General features: G+C 40.4%; 1 protein-coding gene across 1 annotated transcript in view; it reads right to left on the minus strand.

The window, feature by feature from the left end:
* Positions 1–18,968: 18,968 nt before the first annotated feature.
* Positions 18,969–23,192, minus strand: part of LOC136866955 (zinc finger protein 160-like) — a 58,441-nt gene continuing 54,217 nt past the window's right edge. Inside the window, exon 5 of the mRNA XM_068226973.1 lies at positions 18,969–22,899. Coding sequence (XP_068083074.1) covers positions 21,828–22,899 — 1,072 coding nt within the window. The 3' untranslated portion in view covers positions 18,969–21,827. The remainder of the gene's footprint in view (positions 22,900–23,192) is intronic.

A 23,192-nucleotide genomic window follows, 5' to 3' on the forward strand; every position in this document is an offset into this window, starting at 1 on the left:
CCTGTCCTGAAACAATCAAGTATTTTGGTGAAGATAAGAGACATCTATTAACTCGTAAAGGAGTCTTCCCCTATGATTACCTAGACTCATGGGAAAAGCTGAAGATGGAGGAGTTGCCACCCAAAGAATCATTCTTTAGTAAATTGAAGCAAGAGCATATCACAGATGAAGATTATATCCATGCAATACAAGTCTGGAACAATTTCAATATAAAAAATTTAGGAGAATATTGTGACCTATACCTTATTTCTGACACACTTCTTTTAGCAGACGTGTTTGAAACCTTCAGAAACAAGACCACAGAAACCCACAAATTAGACCCCGCTCACTACTTCACATCACCTGGCCTTACATGGGATGCCATGCTTCTATTCACTGGAATTGAATTGGAGTTATTACAGGACTATGATCAACACCTTATGGTAGAAGCAGGAATACGCGGAGGTTTATGCCAAGTACCTTATCGCTATGCGGTTGCAAACAATAAGTATATGAAACAGTTTGATACAAGAAAGCCATCACAGTATATTACCTATGAAGATGCAAACAACCAATATGGATGGGCAATGTGTCATCCCCTTCCTTACAGGGGTTTTGAGTGGGTGTCTCCTGACACTATTCACCTAGAAACAATGAATGAAGATGACCCTCTTGGCTATATATTGGAAGTAGACGTTAAATACCCCTCTGAATTGCATAACCTCCATAACGACTTACCGTTTCTTCCTGTGTGCATGCGACCAACTGAATCATCACCAAAAAAGTTAATTCCTCATCTCAAAGACAAACAACATTATGTAGTCCACTACATAGCCTTAAAGCAAGCCTTGGCCCACGGACTGCAATTAACTAAAATACACCGCGCATTGAGGTTTAGTCAGTCACGTTGGCTCAAAACCTACGTTGACTTCAATAACAATCTAAGAAAAGAAGCAAAAAATGACTTTGAAAAAGATCTGTACAAACTCTTTAATAATGCTATGTTCGGAAAAACAATGGAAAATATCAGGAAGAGAATAGATATACGTTTGGTTACTGACGCTAAAATGTTAGAGAAACTTGTGGCAAAACCTCATTTTATTGACAGAACCATATACGGGCCTCAGCTAGCTGCTGTTCATCTGGCAAAGCGTACACTGTTATTTAACAAACCTATTTATGTTGGCATGAGTGTACTAGACATTTCAAAAACACTTATGTACTCCTATCATTATGACATTTTGCTTCCTTATTACGGAAAAGAAAACCTAACTTTGATGTACATGGACACCGATTCGTTTATCCATCTAGTACAAACTGAAGATGTCTACAAAGATAAATTGCACTTCCTAGATCATCTTGACACATCTGATTACCCTGATCATCATATGTGTTACTCACTGAAAAACAAGAAAGTGCTAGGAAAATTTAAGGATGAAGCTTGTGGAAAAATTATAAAAAGATTTATCGGTCTAGGACCTAAGATGTATGCCCTTGACATAGATGGTTGTGATGTCAAGAAGATTAAAGGTATTACAAAATGTGCTGTGAAAAATTACATCCGTTTTGAAGACTATGAACATTGTCTCACAAAGAAAGAAGTAAAACGGGTTCCTATTGATATCATCACCTCTAAGCTTCACAAGGTATCATCCGTGCAATTAAACAAGATTGCACTCTCACCTTATGACGACAAGAGAGTAATCGCATCCGATGGTGTAGCATCTTACGCCTATGGACATCCTGCCATTAGCAACCCTAGTTAAAATACAGTGCAATGTAAAATGTATTTCAATTATTTCTGCAACAACAACAAAATCTAGAACAATCAAATCGAGCATCATCAAGCTAAAAGCTCTCTACATATTACTAAACATCCCTGTTTACCCATACATCCTTCCATTTTAAGCTGTGTCTAGTGGCTGATTGAGTAGCCACAATGTCACAAAATCTTACCAAATTCCTGACTCCTTAAAATCTCAGTCCTGCATCCTTATTCATACCTAGGGTGCTAAATCCGCCACCAAGCCGGTCCCAAGCCCGGTTCAAAAAGGATGAGGGACACCATATCCTTCCACTCTTCAAGTTACTCCTCTTGAAATTCATCCAGAAGAGGCTTTACGCCTGTCATGTGACCTCTTCAATCAATCAGCAAGTCGCATTGGTTAAGCCGCGTCCCATCTCCCTACTCCTATAAGACTCATAAGCCTCCTGCACCAACAATACCTAGCTATTCTCATAAGACCAGTGTACAAGGGTTATCTTGCGTATCAATCCAACCAAAACTGGGTTTGTATTAACCTAAAAAAATCTGTTTAATCCAGCCAAATTCAGTTCAGCCCAACTAAAAATCAGTTCAGTTCAACCGAACACGGGTTCGAGTCAACCTACATTCACTTCAATCCAACCAGAAATGGTACAATTCAATTAGAAATTCGGTTCGCATCAACCAGAAAGTCAGTTCAATCCAACCAGAGTAGCTTCCTCTCTTAATTCCACGCAAATGCTCGGATGGTTTCGTTGATAAGACCACAGCCGATTCCTTCTCATTCCTTAATCTAGCTCTTCCTTCCTCTATAAAGCCATGCTCATTCAGCCTATTAGCCCCTGTGCTAACTCCCAGAGTTAGCCCCATAAGAGCCTGTGTATAGCGGCCATATTGCTCATTAGCGCTGTGCCAGCTCCGGCTATTTTACCCTACTCTCTACATATTACTAAACATCCCTGTTTACCCATACATCCTTCCATTTTAAGCTGTGTCTAGTGGCTGATTGAGTAGCCACAATGTCACAAAATCTTACCAAATTCCTGACTCCTTAAAATCTCAGTCCTGCATCCTTATTCATACCTAGGGTGCTAAATCCGCCACCAAGCCGGTCCCAAGCCCGGTTCAAAAAGGATGAGGGACACCATATCCTTCCACTCTTCAAGTTACTCCTCTTGAAATTCATCCAGAAGAGGCTTTACGCCTGTCATGTGACCTCTTCAATCAATCAGCAAGTCGCATTGGTTAAGCCGCGTCCCATCTCCCTACTCCTATAAGACTCATAAGCCTCCTGCACCAACAATACCTAGCTATTCTCATAAGACCAGTGTACAAGGGTTATCTTGCGTATCAATCCAACCAAAACTGGGTTTGTATTAACCTAAAAAAATCTGTTTAATCCAGCCAAATTCAGTTCAGCCCAACTAAAAATCAGTTCAGTTCAACCGAACACGGGTTCGAGTCAACCTACATTCACTTCAATCCAACCAAAAATGGTACAATTCAATTAGAAATTCGGTTCGCATCAACCAGAAAGTCAGTTCAATCCAACCAGAGTAGCTTCCTCTCTTAATTCCACGCAAATGCTCGGATGGTTTCGTTGATAAGACCACAGCCGATTCCTTCTCATTCCTTAATCTAGCTCTTCCTTCCTCTATAAAGCCATGCTCATTCAGCCTATTAGCCCCTGTGCTAACTCCCAGAGTTAGCCCCATAAGAGCCTGTGTATAGCGGCCATATTGCTCATTAGCGCTGTGCCAGCTCCGGCTATTTTACCCTACTCTCTACATATTACTAAACATCCCTGTTTACCCATACATCCTTCCATTTTAAGCTGTGTCTAGTGACTGATTGAGTAGCCACAATGTCACAAAATCTTACCAAATTCCTGACTCCTTAAAATCTCAGTCCTGCATCCTTATTCATACCTAGGGTGCTAAATCCGCCACCAAGCCGGTCCCAAGCCCGGTTCAAAAAGGATGAGGGACACCATATCCTTCCACTCTTCAAGTTACTCCTCTTGAAATTCATCCAGAAGAGGCTTTACGCCTGTCATGTGACCTCTTCAATCAATCAGCAAGTCGCATTGGTTAAGCCGCGTCCCATCTCCCTACTCCTATAAGACTCATAAGCCTCCTGCACCAACAATACCTAGCTATTCTCATAAGACCAGTGTACAAGGGTTATCTTGCGTATCAATCCAACCAAAACTGGGTTTGTATTAACCTAAAAAAATCTGTTTAATCCAGCCAAATTCAGTTCAGCCCAACTAAAAATCAGTTCAGTTCAACCGAACACGGGTTCGAGTCAACCTACATTCACTTCAATCCAACCAAAAATGGTACAATTCAATTAGAAATTCGGTTCGCAACAACCAGAAAGTCAGTTCAATCCAACCAGAGTAGCTTCCTCTCTTAATTCCACGCAAATGCTCGGATGGTTTCGTTGATTAGACCACAGCCGATTCCTTCTCATTCCTTAATCTAGCTCTTCCTTCCTGTATAAAGCCATGCTCATTCAGCCTATTAGCCCCTGTGCTAACTCCCAGAGTTAGCCCCATAAGAGCCTGTGTATAGCGGCCATATTGCTCATTAGCGCTGTGCCAGCTCCGGCTATTTTACCCTACTCTCCTGATACGCCGCTGTCGATTTAATGTGATCCTCCATTCGTTCCGCCATACTCCCAGTTGGGGCCTTAACACAATCTACACGCTCAATCGTCATACTTAGCGTTTTACCGAACTCTTCCTGCTTTTCCTCCATACAATCTGACTGCTTTCCTAATTGCTCGGTAGTCTGTTCGCATTTTTCCCGATAAACTTTAATTTGTTCCACTAATTCATTCCGCCGTTCCATGGTTTAATCTAATCGCACATTAAAGTTACCTAACTGTTCGTTTATCTCTTCTCTCCCTTCCTTACATTCCTTCTGTACCTTTCCTACCACTTCTTTAATGTTCTCGCAATTTTTATTAATTATCTCCCTAACGTTTGCCTGAATCATCTCACCATTCTGCGAAATCATTTCCTTAAGGCTCTCCTTAATGTTGTCCTGCATGATCTCACAATTTAACTCATCATTCCCTTCACGCTTTCCTGCATGTCCTCCTCCATCTCCCGCATCAACTCGCTACTCGCCTCTAAATCCATCACAAAACAGTTTTCATTAAATGAGCCCCCTTCGAGTCGAACTTACGACTAGGGTTGATCAACACGAAACCAATGTTTATTCAGGGTTACCCCAAATTCAACTTCGAAAATTTTTCAAAATTATCCGAATTAAATCCAAAAGATAGCCTCAATACTGAACCATTCCGTTCATTGTCTTATAGTCATGATTTTAGCCTGCGATATTTGGAATATTCGAGGCCACCCTGAAGATCCTTGTATACTAATTTATTACACAAGAGAAGTGGAGTGCAGTTCTCGTGGGAAGAAAACAGCTATGTAGTTGTAAAGTTTCTAGAATCTCATAAGATAAATTTATAAACCCAGCGAAGCTCATTAATTTAGGCAGAGGACGCCAAACACTTCACCTATGTAGCGTGCCAACAAAGGATTTGGAGCGAAGAAAGAAATTAATTTATATCTTTGAGGACAGAATAGATGCATTTGATTTGATGAGAAATTTGCAACCTCCGTAATCGGCACAAGGTTTTGATATGCGGCATGAGCATAGTGAGAAGTGCATAAGGGAGTTAAGTACTTGGCGCGCATTATGCATGCAAGTCGCGAGCGGGAGGATGTCGCGGGTAACTCGTTAGCGTGGGTAAGCGAGCCGTATTATATATATGGAGCCGCGGAGCGCTTGAGATTCATTCTGTGACTGTCTTGCTGTCGGGACTGCGTGATAAGACTTCGAGCTAACATCGAGACTATCATCTGAGCTGCGAGCCGCAAACACCAGGCACGATCTATTCAGGAAAGGAATTTTCCCTTCACCGATCCAGCGGGAGCAACGACACGCTGAGAACAAGAAAGAAGAATGGCGAGTTGGAGAAGGCAGGAGCTGTCAAGACCTCGAGCATCGACACGGAGACACCAGGAAGGCGTGCTCATCACGACGCCGAAGGAGACACCTCGCAACCTTCGAGGAAGCTGCAGGAGAAGCCTTCATTAGCCAGCATGTATCCAGTAATCCGCATACCTATGCTGCCGGCGATGACAACTGCCAACATGGAGTAAAATCCAGGGCTCCATAGAGGGGCTGTCTCGCAATGCCATCGATACGTCCAGGTTAGATCGCTCCAATTGGTTCTAAGCATGTAATTTATTGCAGTTAGGTTCAGGGTGGCCGTCAGCCACAACAATAGCTGTCTGATGTAAATGACAATGTGTTTAGAGTAATCAAGTACAGACCTCGAACTCAGGATAGTAGGATAGGCAGTAGGTTGTATATTCCCACTTGTATAATTTTGATTTTTTTCTTCTTTATTTTGTGGTAGCTGTTCCGTCTTGGTCATGTTTGCAAGGTCTGTTAACCAGATACGGTATTTAGAGCCGCGTAGCCTATATTTATTTGAGATAGTACGTAATTCAGAGGAGATCGAGACTTACTCCTTGACTCACATAAGCTAACGGGGCTGGGTGTGTGTGCCATGTTGCTTGAGATATCTTTACATAAACTTCTAGCCGATTGCACGTATTGTTATTGTAATGCCGAGCGCAAATAAATGATGAACATTGTGAGGTGAATATTCTGCATTAGTCTCGCCGTGGTAGCACCAGGGAATTGAGTCCTTGTATACTTATGGATAAGCCCGTGGAGGCAGAGCTAAGATAGCGATTGAATAATTTTGGCGCAAAGAATGGCATATCATGTGATTATAGAAGGGAACTGAGGAACACGACAAGTATGCTGTTATCCGATCTGCTGAGCGCTCCCAAAGGGAGCAGGGCCGACACACATCCCGTTCTTTGTGGGGTTGAGGAAGTCAAGTTTTACGTCACCGCCTAGGGAAAGTGATTAAGCTGTCTGCGCTAGCTCAAGTGTTCACAGGGAGAGTCTCCCCCGGCCTTGATATTGTGTAGCCAGTAGGGATCGCATTTTGTCTTCTTGGCCTTGTTTTTCTTAGTCTTGACACGTGTTTATTTCGCTACCGGATGATGGAGCTGTAATTTCCATGATTTTATTGATGAGTTTAGGTGCCTTATGTATTGACGGACTTTGAACCTTCATTCAATCCAGGCCAAGTATATTTTTGTCCGTTGTTTGAAGATATTGGGTTCGAGGTACTGTGACACGATATTCTTCATGTAGAGGAGATGGCTCTTCTGACGTGTTTTTGTACAGAAAATTATTCTTTCTCGTTACTTTTGACTCATTCCGTGAATCATGCTTGTTCCAGCTGGCAGTACGATAAGATTGTGACCTGGAAGTCATCTGCGACAAACTATTGACAAAAATTATGAGATTTTAACCTCTTGTAAATATTAGGATATTTTTATTGTAATAAATCCATTTATGTTCACTGTGAATGCAGCGTTGTTTCCCGTAAATTCATTTTAAATTTTTGGGTTGTTCTTACCTTGCTTTCATGCATATCCACGTGTTTGATTGTATTTCGCCCTTTGTTATACCCTATATCCCTGAGACATGTGCGACTGAGTTGCTGAGCATGGATATGTAATGCAGGTAAGATATGTGCACGAGCCCACGCTGGTGGGAGTTTTCTTCACTATGGTGTTCTTGGTTCGAGCTCGGCATTCGCCTGATTGGAATCAAGAGCATTGTAGGGCACAATACAGCTGTCTCGAAGTTGCCTAAGTGTTTCACCAAGATTACAATCAAGATTAAACAACATAGCCTCTATCATCAACGATACATTTTGAATCAATTACCAATATACAAATTAAATACCAAAAATAAATTAGGTCATCCTTCCAGCGTTGAGTCCGATACACCTAATACATTGGGTAATACCGTCCCAGGACTCTCCGTTTGAATCCTAACATATTGCCATTTCTTAATAAATTCAAAGGCCTGAGGTTACCTTTTCTGTACCGCGTAAAATCTAACTCGATTTTTAAATAAACTTTTGCTATCAGTAATGAGAACTATTGCAAGTAGTACCTCCTAACTAATACCCATGAATATGATTACTTGAAGGGTATCGATATTCGTTTTTCCTCAGATTCGGAAAATCATTTTCTTGTTTCTCTGGATTTGATTGAATCTCTACTTAATTTCTGGGTATGTCTATTACTTTGAATGACCGTCACGGTTATTGCCAACATAATAATAACAACCACGACTTATATTCTTTGCCTCTAAACTCTAAAATTAAATTTAAATTAAATGATAGATAGTATATGAAGTTAATTATATTAATAACAATAAACATACATACATATATTATCATTATAGACTGTTATGCCTTTCAGCGTTCAGTCTGCAAGCCTCTGAGAATTTACTAAACGTCGCCACAAAACTCGATTTGCAACTAGTGTTGTGGCCTCATTTAGTCCTATACCTCTTATCTTTAAATCGTTAGAAACCGAGTCTAACCATCGTCGTCTTGGTCTTCCTCTACTTCTCTTACCCTCCATAACAGAGTACATTATTCTCTTAGGTAACCTATCCTCCTCCATTCGCCTCACATGACCCCACCACCGAAGCCGGTTTATGCGTACAGCTTCATCCATCAAGTTCATTCCTAAATTAGCCTTTATCTCCTCATTTCGTGTACCCTCCTGCCATTGTTCCCACCTGTTTGTACCAACAATCATTCTTGCTACTTTCACGTCTGTTACTTCTAACTTATGAATAAAGATATCCTGAGTCGACCCAGCTTTCGCTCCCGTAAAGCAAAGTTGGTCTGAAAACAGACCGATGTAAAGATAGTTTCGTCTGGGAGCTGACTTCCTTCTTACAGAATACTGCTGATCGCAACTGCGAGCTCACTGCATTAGCTTTATTCACCTTGATTCAATCTCACTTACTATATTACCATCCTGGGAAACACACAACCTAAATACTTGAAATTATCGACCTGTTCTAGCTTTGTATCACCAATCTGACATTCAATTCTGTTGAATTTCTTACCTACTGACATCAATTTAGTCTTCGAGAAGCTAATTTTCATACCATACTCATTGTACCTATTTTCAAGTTCCAAGATATTAGACTGCAGGCTTTCGGCACAGTCTGCCATTAAGACCAAGTCGTCAGCATAGGCCAAACTGCTTACTACATTTCCACCTAACTGAATCCCTCCCTGCCATTTTATACCTTTCAGCAGATGATCCATGTAAACTACGAACAGCAAAGGTGAAATATTACAGCCTTGTCTAACTCCTGTAAGTACCTTGAACCAAGAACTCATTCTACCATCAATTCTCACTGAATCTCAATTGTCTACATAAATGCCTTTGATTGATTTTAATAATCTACCTTTAATTCCATAGTCCCCCAGTATGACGAACATCTTTTCCCTCGGTACCCTGTCATATGCTTTCTCTAGATCTACGAAACATAAACACAACTGCCTCTCGTAGCATTTTTCAATTACCTGGCGCATCCTGAAAATCTGATCTTGATAGCCTCTCTGTGGTCTGAAACCACACTGGTTTTCATCCAACTTCCTCTCAACGACAGATCGCACCCTCCCTCCCAAGATGCCAGTGAATACTTTGCCAGGTATACTAATCAATGAGATACCTCGATAGTTGTTGCAATCCTTCCTGTTCCCTTGCTTATAGATAGGTGCAATTACTGCTTTTGTCCAATCTGAAGGTACCTGACCAACACTCCACGCTAATTTTACTACTCTATGAAGCCATTTCATCCCTGCCTTCCCACTATACTTCACCATTTCAGGTCTAATTTCATCTATTCCTGCTGATTTATGGCAATGGAGTTTATTTACTATCCTTTCCACTTCCGTAAGCATAATTTCACCATCATCATTTTCCTCCTCCCCTTGAGCTTGGCTGTTTGCAACACCACCATGGTGATTTCCTTTTACATTGAGAAGATGTTCAAAATATTCGCTCCACCTCTCAAGTGAATCCCTGGTTCATGTTTGTGGGTTACTGTAGTCACGTCCTAGTTCGTGAAGCATGGGCAACGGCTGAGTGGCCTAGTAAGTGGTCCTGATAGTCGGGATACCAGTTGCTATGGAATGGGAGCGGGCATCTCGGACATATTCTGAGTCGTGGCCCTCCTTGTGCTCAGGCGGCTAGGACTATACAATTCACCGGTGGTCCATAACCCGATAGAGGAGAGATCCTCACTTGGACTATGTGCAAGTAGGGCAGCATCCTGCTTCATGAATTTACCGAGCTCAGAACACTTTAATAACAATAAACTGCAGAAATAATCAAATGAGGTCTTATATCGCTTAAGGCTCTTAGGTGGATTTTAAGGATTATAAAGAGTAATGCGGGAAGGCGATTTAACAGTAACTTTTACATGGAGTCAAAATGCAAAAGAGGCTTTATATAGATGGTTTAGTAGAAATGCAGAAGGAGAGGATGTCGCTGGAAGTCGGCCTAAAGAAGGAAAAGTTGCTGTAAATTCGATGGAAATAAGCATACCAATTGTTAAATACGAACGAGCTTATGACCAAGAATAAAAGGCTAAAATCTTAAATGAACCAAGGATACCTATTTCATTCTATGACCTACAAACTCAAGAAATTTCTGGCCTCTGTGGAAAATGGAACTTCGAAATAGATATTGCAAACTACTACAATTCAATGCAATTTGACATGCCGTATTTTATTTTTGTTTAAACTAACAGAAAGGTAATCAAGATATAGATTCTTCTAAGTTTGACCATGTTCAACTTCAAAATATTTACGTGAAAAATGGAAGAAACGGGATATTCCCAGAAGATATATGAAGAAGAAGATACTTATCTCAAAGCCTATAATAATTTTTTAGAATTTAAGCGCGTAACTGTTTTAAACTCGTTTCCTTCTGTTAATCCTCGGGAGTTCATTAATTATTACCCCATTTATGTTATCAATATGATTAGGCGAAGAAAACTACTATGAAGCTCTGTGCGACATTTAATGCTAATATTCCTGATAACACACTTGCGTATATAATTATGTGGGGTGAAAAGAATTTAACCTATGATGTTAAACATGGAATAGTAACTGAAAATTTTTAATAAACAAATAAAAAAAGTTACAAGAATTTCTTGAGTTAATTATGTTTGTTTTCATTTCTTAAACAATTATTTTAGATATAATAACAATGATTTTATAATTAAGTTCGCCTTATTTGTTTTATATCAATTTAACTGGCATCTTCTGATATATTATTGGCCTTAATTTAATAATAATATTTTTAGCTTTATTTTAATATTAAAATAAATAAAATAATACTTTATTAGCTTTATTTTAATAATAATAACAGGACTGAAACTGTACAGATTAACAACATGTTTTATCTTGCTCAGGAAGGGAGGTCAAGCGTCGGATGGAGACATAAAGCCTTAGCGATGGTGTAGTTAGGCTTCCCTAAAACAGTAGAGGGGGAGGGCCATCTAGCGCAGGAGTGCATCTGTCAGTAAAACTGACAGATAACGGTAAAACTGTGATTGAATGGACCTCCGCGACGTCATGCTGTTGGATAAACTCCAAGATGATGTCGGGGAAGGCGCCTGTCGAGAAGGGCAGCTGGCCTTAAAACTAGGGTCTTCTAAAGGTTCAGCCACCTCTAAGATGGTGTCGCGAAGGGGTATATCGAGGAGGACAGCTAGCCGTAAAACTAGGGTCCTCTGAGGTTAGGCCCCTCCAAGATGGTGTCGGAGGGTCCTTTTACCCCTCCAAGATGGTGTCAGGGAAGGGACATTTCGGGAAGGGCAGATAGCCATAAAACGAGAGTCCTTAGGCCCCCTCTAGGATGATGACGGAATGGGGTTATGTCAAGAAGGGCAGCTAGCCTTAAAACTATAATCCTCTGAGGTAAGGCCCCTCTAAGATGTGCTCGGAAGGGATATGAGGAGAAGGGCAGCTAGTCTTAAAACTAGGGTCCTTAGGTCCCTCCAAAGTAGTAACGGCGAAGGGACATGTCGTGAAGGGCAGCTCTCCTTAAAACTAGAGTCCTTAGGCCGCGTTTAAGATGGTGTTGGGAAGGGGCATGTCGAGAAGGGGAGCTAAGCTTGAAACTCTAATTCCCTGAGGTTAGCCCCTTCTAAGACGGTGTTGGGAAGGGACATGTCGATAAGGGCAGCTAGCCTTAAAACTAGAGACCTCTAACGTTAGGTCTCTCCAAGATAGTAGAGAAAGGCAGATTGCTATAAAACTAAATACCCCTGAGGTTAGGCCCCCAAATAGTGTCGGGAATTCCACACCTCACAAAAGCACGTGGCTAAGTCCCGCTAAGGTGACAGCAATGAGGTTAGGGTCGTTCAAAATTCCGCTTGCTGAAAGTACGTGGTTGAGTCTCGTCAATATAACAGCTGAGATTAGGCGATCGTTTAAAATTCCGCGCCAAAACAAGTGCAAGAGGTTAAGACCTGTCAAGATGTTGGCTGTCAGGTTAGCTACGTTCACTTGCTCAAATTCCGAGCCCACGTGGCCAAAGAATAGGACCTGCCAAGATGGCAACAGTGAGGTTACCCACGTCCACATGTTCACAAAAAGTAAGGTTAAGGCCTGTCAAGGTGGTAGCCGTGAGGTTAGCGACTTTCTCTTGTTCAAATAAGTGAGGTTAAGGTTTGTCAGGATGACATCTGTCAAGAACGCCTGGCCATGTTTGTAAACAATGTGGCGTCACGGTCACGTGGCAACGACGCCATAGGGTCAATGACCTTGGCCGGGGCAATGACCTCGGGTGCTCACAAAAATGCTGATGAGGTGTTTTAGAACAAACATAGCTCATACTACTACTGTGTTTGTTAACCAGGGGAAATATTATATTGGATACCGGCTAAAGAATCCAACCAGCCATCAATAAAGCATCAGTGGAAATCATTTCTTTTTATGCAACAACGTATTTAAATTTAATCATTTCTGGGAATCACCAGTCTTAATGGACGTATGTACGTTGTGCCACTCACAGCAATGTCCCCAATTGAAAGTAGACAAAACCAATTTTCACCTTCTTCTTCAGTGGACAAAATGTAGAAACATTTTATGGATTCGTTGATTAAACAAAATACCTATTTCTTCAAGTGCGTAATGTCTTCGAGTAAACATTTTAACCCACGTTTTGACGTCAAATTTCGACTAGCTTCCTACCACTTAAAACTATGTGTGTTTCATTTTCAAATTTAATCGGCGTTCGTAGAATTGGCTTTACGTAGTACCGACAGTTAGGTCTTATGGCGACAATGGTATAGGAAAGGAATAGGAGTGGGAACGCACCGGCCGTGGTCATAATTAAAGTACGGCCCCGGCATTTGTCTGGCGTGAAAATAGGAAACCACGAAAAAAGCCATTTTAGGACTGCCGAGAGTGGAGTTGGATCCCACTATCTCCCGAATGCAAGCACACAGCTGCGCCATCCTAACCGCACGGCGACTTGCTGTGTCAATTTTAATCGGTGTTCGTAGTTTTCCTACTCAGCCTGAAGCCAAATCATGCGATATCATCATATAATTACAAATGCTTTGAGATTGGAATCTCATATTATTAACAATTGAAAAACCAACTGCAGTTTACTCAGTCTACGTATCAGGGTAACTGCCTATATTCAATAGTCCTTGGCGTTTACTGTTATATCAAAACAAATGTAAAATATCTGGTGGATTTTAAGTGAACTATAACCAAATATTCTTGACAATAAAATGGTTCATTTTATTTTATGAAATACTTCCTCTCATGCAGAGGCTGCCGTGCGACAAAGTATACTTTAACATTTATTTTTAGAAGAGAAATGGATATACTGTACTTGAGAAATGTTGAAAGTAACCTAATAGTAACAGTGACTTCTTAGAATCATCAGAGAGCCCCAAGGCTATGATGGCAATCTCCCGTAACATTGTAACTGGCAGAGAAATATGCTTCCAGGAATTAGCGGCAAAAACGGGAATCGTTCCCCTTGCTCCAATCATCAGACCTACTATGTCGATTTCCTCTATCTGGTATTTCTCCCTGTAGTAAGGAGTTGTTGGTGAATAAATATTCCTCTTCTCGAGGTTAACATCTGAGGGCTGCGACTTATGGCTTTCAAAGCGAATGGTGGGGTCGATGATGTAACCCCTCTTCTTATTCTTGAAAGCAATGATAGCATTCCTTCTGTGGCTTCCGTTGTCCGCTAAGCCATGCACCTCTTTACATACCTGGAAACCATGGTCTTTCAGCGTTGTCGCAATTAACGAGAGGATGTTATGATGACGCGTATTCTTTAAAAGTTCACCATGAGGACAAGATCCCAGAAGAAGCCCAAGAGTTTTAATCTCCTTGAGAAGCGCCTACAAAGGGAATCGTTCTGAGATCTTCCTGGTACCGACCTAACTGCTGAAATGTTTGCTGTCATCTTAATTGCTTCACGCCATTCACTACATGATAAGCCTTGATGGTCTCGAATCCAGGAGTTGGCAGGAGTATATTCATTGTACAAACATACACCTCCTCCTTTCTGCTGCAAGTTAAACCACTCAATGAATGACCTTTCTCTCAGTACTCTTCTCACATTCCTCGCATCTGTTATTTCTAGGCGTGAATGTAGCAAATTGTCAGATGGAGGAACAATGAGGGATTGTAGTGAGAGAGTTATTTCTACTTTCGGATTTCTCGTAGCACGGATGTATTCGTCACCTGAGCTTAATAGTACGTTACAGATGTTAATGTGCTGAAGATGAGCTTCCCAAGTGGCGCAGAAGAGTCCCAATCCCTTACATTTTTTACCAGTGTAGACCATTCCATTAGAAATGTCTGCAGGTATTTGAAGAATATCTTTAAGAGCACTTCTTATTCGTATGTCAGTATCAGCAAGGAGCTTTACGGAATCTTCCCTGGCTTGATAGTTTGGAAATAGGCATGTAACTGTGTTTATTACTTTAAAATTCTGGTTAGCCTGTAGTAATGGAGAAAAAACTAATTTCTCCATTTTATTCCGTAATTTTTTAAGCTCCTGTGTAGGTTGAAAAATTATTTCATTCGAAAAGTTAACATCCAGATAGCGGATTGTTTCCCCACGTTGCAAACTCGATATATCACAGCTCTCAAATTCAGCTGGGTGTTCGATGCAGACTACCGTAGATTGCATTGGGTTGATATAAAGCCCTATTTAAGGAAATCTTCTTATGGCTATTTTCGAGAGTTCAAGTGGTGCTGTTCGACTATTTCCTATGACAACCAAGTCATCAGCGAAACCCATGATCGTTAAAGGTGGAAGATGTGGTACTAAAGAAAATCCATAGTGGCTTGTGAGAGTGTCTTCAGTTAGTTCTTTAAAATATGACCTGTCGCTCGATTGTAGAGATAGGGAGAAAGAAGTGAGCCTTGCATAACACCCCTTTTTAGGCTTAGGGTGGCTGTCTTTCCAGTTCCAGTTTCTATTTTATAGTGTTTCCTGTCTGGAGATTAATTATTAGTTTCTTTAATTTCTCAGGTATTCCTAATGCCCTCAAGGTCTCATGTAAATGATGGTGCCCAATGTTGTCAAAACCCTTTCCGACATCTAGAAAAATCACTGTTAGATCAGTTTTGTTCAGTTTCGCGGAATTTAAAACCGAATCGTGTATAAGAGTATTGATGTGTGTACCGGCTGAAGATATAAGTCCCCGTTGTTGTGGATTAAAAGCAACGTATTTTCTCAGGCGTTTATGACGAGTTGCTCAATTACTCTCCTAAAAACAGAAAATATTGTGATTGGTCTTCAGTTTGCAATGCCATCAGGGCACCTCCCTTGTGGATAAGATCGGTTCTTGCCTTTCTAAAACACGATGGTACCTGTCCTGTTTGAAGCCTACGAGTGGCTATTGTGGCAATTATCTTGGAATCTATGTCACTTGTAATGGGTCTAACGATGACGTAATCAGGTCCAGGTGAAGTGTCCACCGAAATCCTAATTGTTGCAATCTGTATTTCATCTTTAGATATAACATCATTAAACGTGTCATTGTGAACCGTTTGTGTAGCTTCACTCACATTTGGGGGATAATTTTCTCTCATTGAATTATTTTCATGTCCTAATATTTCATGGAAATAGCCATATACATGTTGTGAATTAATCAGACATCTTTCTTTGTTTTCGTGAAGGACCGTTTTAACTGCATTCCTACGTTGACTGTGGAACTGAAATTGAGTTAACTGATATAAATATTTACTTTGTCTTTTCTCTCTATCCCTATTAGTCGACCTTTGCGGATTTGAACTTTATATCCCTTTTTCGTATTAACATACGATTTCTTATTACCCGCCTCGTAAAATTTCCTTACTGGGTGTTTAGGCCCAGGTAAAAAATTAATAGCAGTGGGCAGAAACTTTAGAAAGTCTTCCACAAATAAGAACAATTCAGAATCATTGATGTCACCTTGTAGCTTTTCTCTCCATATCACCATTTACACTTGGTAGTACGAGTTATGTGTGTTTTGTTGTTTTATTTCTTTTCTAGATTCATGCCCTTGTTCTGCAGACGTTCCTAAATTTATTTCAGTACTTACTTGGTGATTCGATTCCCCAGCCATCTGTCTATTCACTAGTCGTGTTCGGTGCTAATTCGGAAGTGCTTTTGAGATATGAATATTGACACACACACACCCCCCACCCCCCGAGTGGACTCAAACGGTTGCACGCGATGTTTACACACAGCCTGATAGGATTTACTTTAGTCATTAGCCGAAACATTACTTCTGTTTGAATCATCCATCTCAATGCATGATGTGTCAGCAGAGGTATATAATCTGCGGTTAACCTTACTTACGTGATCATTCAAATGCTATGGTAACTAAGCACTGTAAGCAACTATGTACACTTCTAACGGCTGCGTTCCCTGGTGTTTTTATTCTTCTTTAACCTATATCCTACATACACTAGTGTCCAAAAGTTAACAATAATCACTAAACGAGGCCATACCGCCTCATAGGAATGTCAGACAGATTGCTGAACAAACGGAAGGTGAATCACACACCATGTCACAAAACTTGTCCAAAAAAGTGTCAAAGTTTCTAATAGCTAAGGTACACCTTTGACAACAACTAACAAAACTTGGCAATGTCATCCATAACAAAATATGCTGTTAATAAGGTGTATGGTCACCCCTAACGGTCACACATGCTTCGCAGCGACGTGGCATGCTCTGTATCAGATGGTCCAAGAGCTCTTGTGGCAGTCAATCCCATTCCTCTGAAAGGGCAATGTGAATGTCTTGGAGGGTCCTTGGTGGAGGCTGATGGGATGCAAGTCGCCTCCCAAATTCATCCCAGGCATGTTCTATAAGATTCAGATCCGCAGACCTCGCTGGCCAGTAGATGCGATGTATCTTCCCAACCAGAAATTCATCCACCAGAGCAGCGCGGTGCGGTAGGGCATTATCGTCCATTAAGAGGAAGTCTGGACTAACCGCACCCCTGAAGAGTCGAATATGTGGTCTCAGTATCTTATCCCTGTATCTCCGAGCGTTAACAGTGTTCCTCGGACCACCCATGAAGGTATGAAGGTCTGTACGGCCATTCAACATGATACCGCGCCATACATGACGCCACCACCACCATTCTGATCCCGTTCCACGATGTTCCTCTGGTTGTATCGGCTGCCCAGTTCTCCCCAGATTAATGTGCGACGGGAATCGTTTTGCCAACTAAAGCGGGATTCATCTGTGAAGATCACATGCCACCATTCATTCATGGTCCAGTTTCGATGTTGATGGCTCCACAATAAATGGGCCCGTCTCTGTGCTGGAGTGAGCGGGACGCACACCGCTGGACGTCGGGCAAACAGCCTTACTCTTCTGAGCCTCGGTACACACTCTGCCGGGATACGGAAACACCTGAGACGGCTGCAAGCTCCGCCGACAATTGTCTTGCAGATGCACTCCGATTTCGTCGGGCGGTTAAGGCCAGATATCGGTCCTGCTGTGGGGTGTGTTACCCTTGGTCGATCTGGTACTGGCCTACGACTAACATCTCCTGTGTCCCGAGATCGTCTTCAAAGCCTGGACACGACACTTTGTGGCACATTCAAGGATACGGCGACTTCGGTCTGTGTCTGGCAGGCTTCTCGGTGGCTGAGAATTCTACTGTGCAAATCGGGGTCCAAGTGGCATCTTTGTGCCATTACGTAGTCACATTCACCACGAGGCTACACTCCGTACACTATAACAGGGAAAACACGACTGAGGGAATATGGGGTGGAGGCACTGGCTGTGTTTACCTTGTGGTTACCCAGGGAACACTCCTTTCCTATACAAAGCGAAGACGTAAGTTTGGTAGGTGCATATGTCGTGCGATTTGCGGTTTATTTCCTATTGCCCTGCTTACTCGTAAGTTATGCTTAACGTTTGAACACTAGTGTATATAAGATAAGAGTTGTGTGTGTCCATTGCTCTGAATTTAAAAATATAAAATTTCTGTATCGGTCACGTCCGTAGTAACAAAGAAATGCATTTTAAAAATTTTTCGTCATCTCTGTCTGCATATATGTACGCGCATCACGAGAAAACGGCTGAACAGAATTGAATGAAAATCGGTATGTACCGTCGGGGAATAAGTCACTGCACTAAAAGCTGTAAATAATTCCATTCACACTGGATGAAGGTTTAGGAGAAGGCACAAACAATTTAATATTTAAATGCCTATGTTATTGGTCCTGTCGAAAAATACTACATAACATAAGTTAAAGAGAATACGATCATTTATATTACAATACAATACAGTGGCTCTGATAAGAGAATTCATGAATTTAGAATTTTGTTGCTCAATCCATATTAACGCAAAGCATTGCTGACATGTTAACTGGCGATGGTTTGTTATAAATGTCTTAACCTGTAAAACCGCGTGGTCATCGGTTCACGTCAAGGAAAGTTATGAAGATGAAGATGGTTATAAAAATGAGTAAATCGTAATCGAACGATCGCTTGAGGAACAATGCAGGTGGGGGTCATGAAAGAAGGAAGGACAGCTCCCCAAATTGACTCTGACTGGTAGTAGGCAAGAGAGTTTGCCGTTGCAATGAAAATTCCCCAAACCAGTCTTCTTTTTCAATGTGTTTAATACTTCAACTAGAATTTTGTATACAATGTAGATTTTTTAAGTGAAGCATGGGTACAACGGATAATAATAATTATAACTATTCTGATTTTATTTTTTCCTTTTTGTTGTACAGCTTAACATTTCATTCCTCTCTACTATACCCTTTTATATTCATTGTAGCTTATTACCTGTTTTCTTTCAGTGTTTTTTATGTAAACTGTATTTTCTTACCATGGATCAATTGCATCCTTTTTCCATTCACGTTATTTATGGTAATTACCAAACATTTATTTTATTTAATATTGCATTTCTACCGCCTTAGAAAATGTACGGATAACAGGATCATTTTGGGCACACTTTCCTCTGTTATTACTGGTGTTCACCTATCGTGTGTTCATTTGTGTTATTCATCTCTGTTTATTACTAATTGTTCCTCTGAAGTGGGTGTGATTCTGGTCGATTTGTGTTGCGTGTACATAAATTACGCTGTATCATTTTCCCTGTGTTCTCCACCACTCGGGTCGAGCTCCTCTCCATAGCCTTGGTTCATTCTCTGGTTGCTCTCAAGTAATACATTCCTCTGCATTCTTTGTCCGTTCTTTCCTTAATTCTCATTTCTATTCTGATTATTAAACTACTCTTTTTGGGTCTGAGGAACACATCCTAATAATCAATTAAATAAAAATTACCCTAAATATAATTACTATAACTTTATTTTAGATTGATCCAATAATATTTATGGATACATTGAATAAGTGTGGAAATGGAAGCTGTATTTTGATTGTGTCGGTTCATGCTCTCCTGGTTGCTTTTTTGGACCGCTGTGAGTTTCCTTGCCTTAAGTTTGACCCATTTTGTGTGGGAGATTGTTACAAGCTTTCAATTTGGATGGATGTGTTGGCTTGGTGGTCCCGTTTTATCAATTTCATTTGAGAGGTGCTGATGATTAATGTGCATATATCTGTGCAATGTGCTATCTTTATTTTAATTCCATGATTACATTATTTAAACTGATAGAAAAACGTGGTTCTCCTGTGCTGTGATGTGCTTTAGTCGGCATGTATGCTTGCCTAGCGACGCTGTGATCTGATGTTATTGGAAACTTCCCCATTTAAACTAATATATCTGTGGGCCATGCAGCAGCAAGCTTAATTTTCCTTTTTATTTACATAGCAGAAATTAGACTGTATACATTGTGAAGTGATTTAAAATTTTCTTTCCTCCCTTCAGTGTTTATTAAATGTTGCCATGGTAGACTACTTACAACCTGGAATCAATTCAAGTTTTATTCACTCCATGTGTATTTAATTGTAATATATTTCTCCACCCTCCCTGGAATATTTCCTTTAATGTATTACAATTGAACAGCTCAATCCTATCAGCTAATTTTTTTTTGTTAAAATCCGTATTTCTAATATTCAGTTTTATTCTCATTCAAGTTTTAACTCAATCACTCAGCTAGAAAGATATTTTATTTCAGTCACATGATTAGTCTAACAAACTTCCCGAACGTGTAAACAAATTTCTAAGGATACTCTTATTCATATATTTTAATCTTTGGTTCTTGTATTTTCATTTCTTTTAAATTTAAATGCACGTTATTTCTTTTAAGACAGTTGCTTTTCAACAAGATATTTTAGTAGTAGCGAAGAAAATCGTCTATCCCTCACATTATGATTAACTTTTTTTACTTATAGTGCTCATCTTCCACATTCTTAAACTTTGCCTGATATTCGAAGTAACTACTAAGGCTATGTTGGAGTTCAAAATTTTGATGGTGAATTTTTGCCTTTGCTGGATTTAAATCGTTACTTGCTGGTCTGTTTTCCGCGCCTGTGTTTATTTTCGGGTATTTTGAATTTCCACTAGTTTTTACTTCACCACGCAGATGGGATTTTACATGTTAGGGTCCCGAATTGTTACATTACTTGATTTCAGCCACAATTGAAGTCAATGGAAACAGGAAAAGTTTACAAGCAGAACCAAGTGAAATTTATCAGAAAGCCTTCATTCTCTTTTCATTTTTAATTAATTTGGCTTATAAAATTTAACAATAATATAATTTTAAATGCTCAAAGGTAATGTCAAACAAATGTCCATAAGTAAGGCTTTTATATTTAAATTGCTGAAAATTCTATTAATTCTTTTAATTAATAACATAAATTTATTTCTATGACCATTCTTTAGATAAAATTTGGACAAAATCTGCCAAATTCAAATGTTACACAACTTCATAATTAAGAACAGCAGCGTCTGTAATATTTAGCTGTGTTTAAACAAGGTCTTTATCAACACTTTCAGCAATATTCCAATATAAATTTTTTTGGAATTTATTTGCTAGTTGCTTTACGTCGCACCGACACAGATAGGTCTTGTGGCGACGATGGGACAGAAAAGGGCTAGGAGTGGGAAGGAAGCGGCTGTGGCCTTAATTAAGGTACAGCCCCAGCATTCGCCTGGTGTGAAAATAGGAAACCAGAGAAAGCTATTTCCAGGGCTGCTGACAGTGGGATTCGAACGTACTATCTGCCGAATACTGGCCTCACTTAAGCGAATGCAGCTATCGAGCTCGGTTTTTAGAAATAAAACAAATGAAAATATTCTCCAAGAGTTAGGGCAGCCAACCTATTTACAGCAGATACGTGCCTTCTGGAAAGAGGCCTGTCTTCACAAGTTCCAAAACATACCATGCACAAGATTAGTAAGATTCTGTGCGGATGGTGGTTTAACTGCGCCTTATGTTGGAAAAGTTCCCGAAAGTGAGACACAGCAACTAAAACTTGAGCTTGATGTCAAATTCCATTCCACATACTGCACGGCATCGACACATCTCTGTTCCAACACTGAGGAAATCCTGCAGACCGCGGTCTTGATTTGTTCTATTCTAGAGAATGATTTAACAAATGGGCTTACAGAGCAGATACTTGGAATACCTTTCAATGCTAAGAATTTCTCCATAAGTGAGTCTGAAAGAGACCCTGTGTGGCATACTTCTATTTGGACATTTTTAAAGTACATCTCAAGAGTGAGATTTCAATGTGTCTTGTTGCACCACACTTACTCGTAAACGTACAAGTGCACAGCGTACATTGACGCGGCCAAAATGTACTGTGAATTGACAAGTGGTTCCTTAGATCAGCCTTTGTTGAAAACGCTTTACCGCATTCATCACATCGATAGATTCTTCGTCTGGAGTGAGTGGACATGTGACCGATCAGATGGCTTCTGTCAGCAAACGCACGTTTGCATGTGTCGCATTTAAAGGGCCTAACTCCAGTATGAGTTAACTCGTGCCTTAAAAGGCATTTCCGTTTAAAAAACATATCGTGACATATATTACATTCATAAGGCCGTTCTCCAGAGTGCACTAACAAATGTTCTTTCAGAGAAGACCGAAGGGTAAACGATTTCCTGCATATACTACATTCATATGGTTTTACAGCAGAATGAGTGAGTTTGTGCTTAAGCAAATAACTTTCACGGGCAAAGGAACCATTGCAGATATCGCATTGATACGGCTTATCGTTGGAATGAGTTAAAAGGTGAGACTGAAGATGACTTCGCCGGGAAAACGCATTGTTGCACAAATTACAGCAGAAAGGTTTTATCCCATAGTGAACGACCTTGATGTGCTTTTCTACTCCATTCTTGCGAGCGAATGTTTCTTTGCATAAGTCACATTCAAATGGCCGTTCTTTAGAGTGAGTTACCATATGTGACTTGAGACCACCCCGAGTGTAAAAGGAATTTCTGCATACAGGACATTGAATTCGTTTCTCTCCTGAGTGGGTCATCACGTGTATTTTTAGAAAACTTCTTGTAGTATATCCTTTCTTGCAAACTTTACATTTGTATGGTTTGACTGCAGTATGAACAAACAGGTGAGTATTCAGCGACGAAAGTTTGATGAACCTTTTGTCACAAATTTCACATATGAAACGTCTTTCCCCTGAGTGAATTAACATGTGGTTTGTAAGGATGTATTTTCGAGAGAATGAACTGCTGCATTTGGTACAACGGTACAGCTTTTCTGGACCTTTCGATACTGTTGTGAATTTCTCTACACTGAAACATGAACAAAACAAACCATATGTAGCAGAACATGTAGCAATGTAGTTATCAGTGAATATGCCTTAAAAAACGCAACTGTACAACCACCCTTAAACAGTCGAGTACATTTATTTCTGTCTTACATGTGTGCATATGCTCCCACTTCACAGATAAACTTGCTAGCTGGTGCCAGCTTAACAATGGGAAACCTTTTATTTGTTTCAATGTTAATTAGTTTCAGTCAAGTTAACATTTTGCACAGAGAAGTAAATTCAAAACCAAATGTTTATTTACTCACAGGGTACATG

This window comes from Anabrus simplex, chromosome 3, assembly GCF_040414725.1.
Source record: "Anabrus simplex isolate iqAnaSimp1 chromosome 3, ASM4041472v1, whole genome shotgun sequence".
Lineage (NCBI taxonomy): Eukaryota > Metazoa > Arthropoda > Insecta > Orthoptera > Tettigoniidae > Anabrus > Anabrus simplex.